The sequence below is a fragment of the Felis catus genome, chromosome B4 (assembly GCF_018350175.1).
Source record: "Felis catus isolate Fca126 chromosome B4, F.catus_Fca126_mat1.0, whole genome shotgun sequence".
NCBI classification, from domain to species: domain Eukaryota; kingdom Metazoa; phylum Chordata; class Mammalia; order Carnivora; family Felidae; genus Felis; species Felis catus.
In genome coordinates, this window is record NC_058374.1 from 74,751,874 (window position 1) to 74,759,735 (window position 7,862).

General features: G+C 49.7%; 1 protein-coding gene across 6 annotated transcripts; it reads left to right on the forward strand.

Moving 5' to 3' along the window:
* Positions 1-2,045: 2,045 nt before the first annotated feature.
* TMEM106C (transmembrane protein 106C) lies at positions 2,046-7,466 on the forward strand. 6 transcript variants are annotated; one of them, XM_003988598.4, is made up of 8 exons: positions 2,046-2,180; positions 2,767-2,978; positions 3,836-3,899; positions 4,404-4,563; positions 4,655-4,795; positions 5,249-5,298; positions 5,751-5,804; positions 6,733-7,466. In XM_003988598.4, the coding sequence occupies exons 2-8, from the start codon at positions 2,795-2,797 to the stop codon at positions 6,827-6,829; spliced, it is 750 nt and encodes a 249-aa protein (XP_003988647.1). In that variant the 5' UTR covers positions 2,046-2,180; positions 2,767-2,794; the 3' UTR covers positions 6,830-7,466. The 6 variants fall into 6 exon arrangements, with proteins under 6 accessions (XP_003988647.1, XP_006933708.1, XP_003988646.1 ...); XM_006933646.3 differs by having other exon boundaries at positions 2,117-2,180; positions 2,695-2,978; XM_003988597.5 differs by having other exon boundaries at positions 2,132-2,254.
* Positions 7,467-7,862: the final 396 nt, after the last annotated feature.

The following is a 7,862-nucleotide window of genomic DNA, read 5'->3' on the forward strand; positions in this document are numbered from 1 at the left end:
AGGATGGGCTCATTCCCCAGATTCCCCAGGTGAATTCTCTGTCAGAAGTGGGTCCTCAGACAAGAAAGCTGAACTTGGAAGAGAGGCCTCAGACAGGAAAGAGGTCTCCCTCTAAGAGCAGACTTTATTATTTTTTTTAATTTTTTTTTTAATGCTTATTTATTTTTGAGACAGAGAGAGACAGAGCTTGAACGGGGGAGGGTCAGAGAGAGGAAGACACAGAATCCGAAGCAGGCTCCAGGCTCCGAGCTGTCAGTACAGAGCCCGACGTGGGGCTCAAACTCACGGACCGTGAGATCATGACCCGAGCCAAAGTCGGACGCCCAACCGACTGAGCCACCCAGGCACCCCTAAGAGCAGACTTTAGAACTAGAGGCTAGAAACCTAAGAGTGGCCTACATAATGTGTGATTAAAGCAGTCAGACTGCTTGTGTTAAAATCCAGGCTTTGTCTGTCTGTATCTTTATTTTTTAGGATTGTATCCCACTGTGAGAGGCACCCCCCAAAAACACAATTTTGGTGGGGAGTGGTTATTTTTCTCATGTGACAAGAAGTCAAAGATAGGTAGTCCAGGGCCTGAGTGTGGCTCCAAATGCCATAGGAACCCAGGTTCCTCTTATGCTTCTACCCAGCCTTCCGTAGCATGCATTTCTTGCCTCACGGCCACAAGATGGCTGCCCCATCTCCAACATCAAATCCAAATTGCAAACTGGAAGAAGAAGGTCAAAGGACCAGTTAAGTCTCCATCCCTTATCAGGAGCTTTCTAGCAAGTGCCACACAACCCTTGCCTATATCTCATTGGCTCAAGCTGTGTCACGTGGCAAGACAGGTGGGGAGATGTATTTTTTAATTGAGCATATTGTTGCCCCGAACAAAATCAGATTTGTATAAAGAATATAAATTGGCATAGAGATTGCAAAGAGAGAGATGATGACCAGATTTCAGGAAGGAGAAGGTATGGGCTAGAGGTAGAAAAGAGTAACAATGCCTCCTTGCTGAGATTAAGGTTCTGATTAAGATTCTTTGCTTGACCAAACTTTAGTCAGGCCCCTAAAACTTCTCCTAGGCCCTTCTGTGTGCTTATCGTAGAATGCAGTATGAGCAAGAACTCTGGACCCTGGATACCTGAGCCTTCTCCACCATCCCCCAGGTGACATCTGATCATCCTGGCCTGTCTTCAGCAAGAATCCTGTTAGGTCGGTTTAGCCAGAATTCTCCCTACCCCTGATGTTTCCTCTTAGTAATTTTCCATCTGCTGACCACCCACCCTGCTCCTTGCCTATGAATTCCTACTTGCCCATGTTGTATTCAGAACTGCACCCAATCTCTTCCCCACCCCCTCAATGCAAGTCCCCATTGCAGCCGTCCGTACACCCATAGCCATGGCCCCCCTTTAGTAAAGTCTGCCTCACTGTCTTTAAACAAGTGTCATTTACTATTTCCTTCTTCAGCACTTCTTACTCTAAAGGCTCAGTGGATCGGCTGTGACCAGCAGTTGAGCAGGTGGCAGGACAGCAGAAGGGGCACCAGCATTCCCTAGAGCATAAAGGAAGAGTTATGGAGGTGGCAGAGACTTTGGAGATCGCCAGCTTCACTCTCCATTGCCAAGCAGGCCCTTCATCTGTCGGGTTCACAATCTCTCCTCTCCCCCAGCAGCGTCGTAAGCAACGTCACTTAATGTCTGTCCTCACTTTCTTCTGCTGCAGGCTAAGAGTATGTGCAAAGAAACCCACTCGTTAAAAAGCGTTCTCTAACCCCTTCTGCGCATGCCTTTTTGTGTACTGATGACTAGGTAAGGGGAGGACTAAGCCGGAATGGGGGCAAGTTCCGGGTCTTCTGCATCTCTGCACCCTCTGCGTCCACACAGCCCTCGGACCCAAACGATAGTTGAGAATGGCTTTGGCCGCCGCCGGCTCCTTCCTCGGCAGAGACACGCGGCTCCGGAAACTTGACTCAGGCCCTTCCTGGCGTTTCTGGGAAACTCTGGAGTATCGCCTGCTCTCCCGGGCCGCCTCGCGTCGGCCGAGCGGGGCACCGCTCTCTGCCGCCCTCTGCCGGCGCCACAGTTGGGTTGGGAAGAGCGCACGCGCGAGCGCACGCCAGCGTCCCTCTCCCCCCGCGGCTTGCCCTTCGGCGCGTGCGCGGCGAGTGCTGGCAGGACGGAGGACCGAAGAGGCAGGTAAACCTGCTGGAGCGGGCAGGTGGCGGTGGGTGCGGCCCAGAGAGGAGCTGCCGGGAGTCGGCGCGCTGCAGGTCCGGGGACGCCGGCGTTCGCTCCCGTCTGGGCGACCCTGGTGGGCTCGCAGCGTCACTCAGCCGGGGGGCGTGACCTGAGCCCGCCTCCCGGGGCTGGGAGTGGAGGGGGATGGGGATCTCTGAGGCCTGTTACTGATTTGGTGCCCGTTGTTTGTCCGGGAAGGTTTTCTCGAGGAGAGCGCAGAGTTTGCGAATAGCGGGCAGGAAGGGGCGAGGCTGGGACCAGGTGGGAGCTGGGGTGCCCCGAGTGCACAGGCAGTGAGGAGCTGGGCAGGTCGGTGGAGGGAGCTCTTGTTTCTCTGGCTTTATGGGGCGGGTGGCAGCGGTTGAGGAACATTGCTACAAAATGACGATCCTGGTAGAAATCGTGCAGGTGTTTGAAATCCCAGGACGGCAATTTGGTCTCTTTTTTTTGTGTGTTTTCACTTTTCTGACAGAAAGAGTCATTTCCTTCTCTCCGGGCTCAGCGTGGCCACTAACATGCGCTCGCTTGCCTCTTTACGTCTCAGGACATGATACAAGTGGCACATCCGGGCCATGGGGTCCCAGCATTCCACCTCTGCTCGCCCCTCTTACTGCAAGCGAAAGAAAGATGACAGGGAGGATTTGCTGGCCGAAAGGGAGCAGGAAGAAGCCATTGCTCAGTTCCCATATGTGGAGTTCACAGGTCGAGATAGCATCACCTGTCTCACGTGCCAGGGGACAGGCTACATTCCAACAGGTGAGCATCTTTGGCAATCAGGGGAAGGATTCCCAAGGTACCCACAGGGCTGCTTCTGCCGCCCAGACAGAGCTTCTCTTCTGGGCCCTGAACAGAAGCCAATTTGATAAATTTGGGTAGGTTGCACAACTTCTGTTGGTCTCCTTATATCTGAAAGCCTCTCTTGACTTCCACTCTTTTGTTGTTTGTGTCCTTGGTTTGGAACATGCAGTTGGCTCTACGTTGTGGGATTTGTTGACAGGCACGTTTCTTTATTGCTCTCACTTGTGAGGCCTGGCACAGCTTTTCAAGGGAGCCATCTTGGAAGCGTCTTTTCAAGGAAGTAGATAGTAAATCATTAACGGCCTAAGGTCTGGAAAGTATTTCAAGTGGGGAGAGAAAAACACATGCTCAGGAGGGGAGCCTTGATTAAGTGCAGGATCATCTGTCAGTAAATTGGTCCTCAGAAGGTCTTCGCAATTTAGATGGAGAGTCACGGATGTTTACAGCTGGTAAGAACCTTAGAAACCATCTACTCCAAAGCCTTCATGTGACACATGAGGAGACAGCCTAGAGAGGAAATGACGTCCCCAGGGCCATTCGGCAGCTCAAGGCCATGCGGTGAAACTAGAAAAAGATCTAGATGTCTCAACCTCCCATGTCACTGCCCTGGTAGGATCGATAGATGTTTTGTAATTTGTGGCACAGTCTGTGGATTTACTGGTTTCTTGTTCCTTAGACCCAAAATGTGGAACTAGTATAGAAATGTCTAATTCCAGGCAAACCTCTGTTGTGACAGGTTCGTTTGTGACGTAAAGGAGAGTATCACGAGCACATGGGATTTATTTTACCAAAATAATTGTTTGGTTCTTTCCTAGAACAAGTAAACGAGTTGGTGGCTTTGATCCCACACAGTGATCAGAGATTGCGCCCTCAGAGAACGTGAGTCACGTGTCTCTCCTATTAATACCTACTTCTGTCCTCCTGTCCCTAGTCCCATATATGTATGAGTGCCAGCTACTTTTTGAAAAATTTTATCTGTTCTTGTAAATTCCCCATTTCCTTTAATACTGTCTGCTCGAGCAGTATTAAAGACGGGGACTGCTCTGCCCCGTCACAATCTGGGGAAGGACCACTGCTAGAAACATTCTGAGGGCCAAGTGAAAGAGTTGACCTGGAAGGCATTGGAGAACAGGGGTATCCTGGGAGGTGAGGAACTGTTTCTGTCCTCCGAGCTCCTCCCTTCAGCTTCTGTCTCCAGATGACGGATGGCATGCAAATGAGTTTTTAAAGGCTTCTCCCGTTGCACTCATTCTTGCCTGGTTTGTTGTTCCTGGCTCTTTGTACTTTCCTTTTCCCCTCATCCCTGGTTTTGTGTTTAATCGTGACTAATTGGACCTTGATATCCGACTGCCCCGGGCCGATCATGTGCTGTGTCATTTGCAGTAAGCAGTACGTCCTCCTGTCTGTCCTGCTCTGTCTCCTGGCATCTGGTTTGGTGGTTTTCTTCCTGTTTCCGCATTCAGTCCTTGTCGATGATGACGGCATCAAAGTGGTGAAAGTCACCTTTAATAAGCAGGACTCCCTTGTAATCCTCGCCATCACGGTAAGACTTAGGGCCTTGCTTCCCAGATTGTGCACCTACAAGTCTTGGACCCAAGACACTCATACTTGTTTCCTCCCTCACCCTGATGCAGGCCACCCTGAAAATCAGGAATTCCAATTTCTACTCTGTGGCAGTAACCAGCCTGTCCAGCCAGGTTCAGTACATGAACACAGTGGTTGGCACATACGTGACCACTAACGTCTCCCTCATTCCACCTCGGAGCGAGCAACTGGTATGCTGTTCTTTTAGGACCCCTTGCTTCACAGGCTTCAGGAAAGAGTAGGGGCCCAGGGGTGCTGTATCCTCAGCACTTTCCTTTCCCTCTTCTCATTTCCACTGGCAGCGACTGGTTGATGAGGAAAATTTGATGTGCTCTGTAATTATGAGAAATAGGAAAAAAAATCAGCTGGCATTTGAGTGTTAGGAGAACAAAAGAATTTCTAAGAGCAAGCAGTTCGCTACAAATCGAGAAGAGGCAGTCTTATAGTCCGAAGTCTGTTGGCCTCTCGCAAGGGAAGAGGTTGCAGGCGTTGTTAGAGGGCCACGGTCAATGTCAGGGACAATCTCGGGGAAGTATTTTGTATGTGACGGATGAATGCTCTCAAGTCTTTGGATTGCTGGTAATAGTGCTGTTCTGTGTCGAGCCTGCCTGGGCCACAGACTGACTCTGGTGTCTTATTTTCAGGTGAATTTTACTGCGAAGGCTGAGATGGGAGGACCGTTTTCCTATGTGTAGTAAGGACAGCGTTGTCTATATGTGTGCTCTCTGCTGGATGGAAGGGATTCAGAATGTACTCAGTTGATTGGGGCTGGTCCTACCTTAAGTCCCAGCCTTTGGCCTGTAGGTTCCCTAAGCTTTGGCCATCTTGGGGTTTGTTTGGAGGATGTGTTGTTGGCCTTCGACCGAAGTGCTGGGATTTCTAAGAGATCATTAAGCCACTAGAAACATTTACAGGCTCCGGCATTTATATGGTGGGTTTGAAAAAACAAGTATCATGACGTGGGAGGATGTGTGGACTCTGTGGGGACTCAGAGCTAGTGAGCCCTGGAAGCATTTAGGTCAGAAGGGTGGGGGAGCAGAGGAGCCCCAAGCAGGGCTGATTGTGTCACTCAGCGCTCTTCTGCTAATTCTTTTTTTTTTTTTTCTTCAAACCAATCTAACTGTTTTCGTATTTGCTGTTTGGTAGCTTCTTCTGCACATTACCCGATATCGTGGTGCACAACATAGTGATCTTCATGCGGTACGTTGCTCTTCTCCCTGTCCCCGTGGCCTTTGCGTCTGCACCTGGACCATCAAGCTGTGTGACCTCACCACCTTTGCTCGGGAGATGCTGTGTGACCCACAAAGCAAAGGCACCTAACCAAAGAGGGGACACATGATGTCTTACAGACACAAATACAGTGGACCCTTGGGTGTTCTCTAGATGCAGTGTCCAATTCCCTTCACAAATCACCAGATTCACAGTGATCAGGTAGACATAAAGTTTTCTCCATGAAGTAGGGTCTGGTTCTGTGATCCCTTTAGAATCCAAGTGAGACTAGTAAAGAACAGAAGAACTTCTCAAGGCGTAGTAAGTACTGGGCATTTGACCAGACTTACTTCCTGTCCACACAAATTACCATATGTCATGGGTCTTTATAGAGTTGGTCCTAGAACCCTGACTGTTCAGTTTGCGGATGACAAGCATCTTCTAGACGTTTGAAATAGGAGGGTCTAGAGCAGAGCTTCTCAGCCTTGGCACCATTGACATTTTGGACATTGGGACATTTTGGACACCGTTAACAGTTCTTTGTTGTGGGGGACTGTCTGGTGCATTGCAAGTTGTTTAACAGCATCCCTAGCCTCTACCCGCTAAACGCTAGTAAGTCACCACCTCCCCGCCCCTCAGTTGTAATACCCCGGAAGGTCTTCAGACATTGCGGAAAGTTTCCTATAGGGTAAAATTGTCCTGGGTTGAGAACCACTTATTTAGAACCACTTCTTCATGCCATAGCCTTTCTGTGAATGTAGAAAGATCCTCTGGCCTCCTGGTTATGTAATCGTGAAGATATGCATCTGGGACCCATGGATATTGTTGCTTGAGCTTGCTAGAAATTATTTAGGCAACTTTTCTTCATCTCAAAAACAGAACTTACTCTTCTTGTTTTTTTTTTTTTCCCTCCCCCTAGAACTTCAGTGAAGATTTCATACATTGGCCACATGACACAGAGCTCCTTGGAGACACATCACTATGTGGACTGTGGAGCAAATTCCACAGCTGTTTAGAAACTGCTCTTGGTTCTTCCATGGCAGCACCTGCCAGAAGAGACACAGCACCTGTTCCCAGGGCCTGAGTTTCATACCATGTCGCAGGTGGTAGAAAGAGAGGAGAAATTGGTTCTCTTGATCGCCAGCAAACACCCTCCTGCCGCTTGGTGGGGAGAGCTCCTCTTGGTAGCGCCATCTGTGTTTCTCAGAACCAGCAGACTCACTGCCCGGTGCCTACCCTGTGCCCAGCAAATAGTAGGCACTCGGAAAGTTTGGAGAATTGAATCCTGATCTTTTCGGCTGTTCTTGGGGCATTACAAATAGAAATCCTACCGTGGTTCTAGGTTATCAATGCACAGAGTGACGTGGAGATTGGACTGTTAGTGCAGCTGCAGGACTGCCCTACTCGTCTGCACAGAAGAGGCAGAGGGTGGGAACATTTGAATACATAAGGAAGCACAGACCCTTTAATATGGGAAATTTTTTCACCTGTTCACAAATGCCTAGGAACTTAAAAACAAAAAACCTTTTTTTCCTGTAGAAAGCTCAATTGTTTTTAGCAAGAGTCTATGTGAGGCTTGCTTTACCCTTCATCCATTGGCTGGAACATGGATTGGGGATTTGGTAGAAAAATAAACCCTGCTTTTTTGATTCACCTGCGTTTCCTCTGGTTGCCTGGATGTCTTAGGAGCCACCTCTGGGGGACTGTAGAATAGTTGCCTGCTAAGTGGGTCAGCACAGGATGGGGGAGGGGGGAGGAAAAGGAGTCCCCACTGTACTGTCCCCTTGAGCTCCCATCACTGAAAGAAAGCAGCCTCCTGCCACAGCAGCCTGGCTCCTCCCCATCTGGCGCCCCCCTGTGGTGACAGGCTGCCCTACTGCTCTTGGAGAACAGACCACTTAGTGCCCCCTGGAGGTTGCTAGAGGTAGGGCAGATGCCTGAGGAGTGAGCAGCTGCTTTCCCTAAGGAGGAATAACGTCCCCCACCAGTTGACTGTAGTACTGATTAAGAGGACCTGGTTTGAAGCTGAAAGTTTTGCCCACCCTCTTG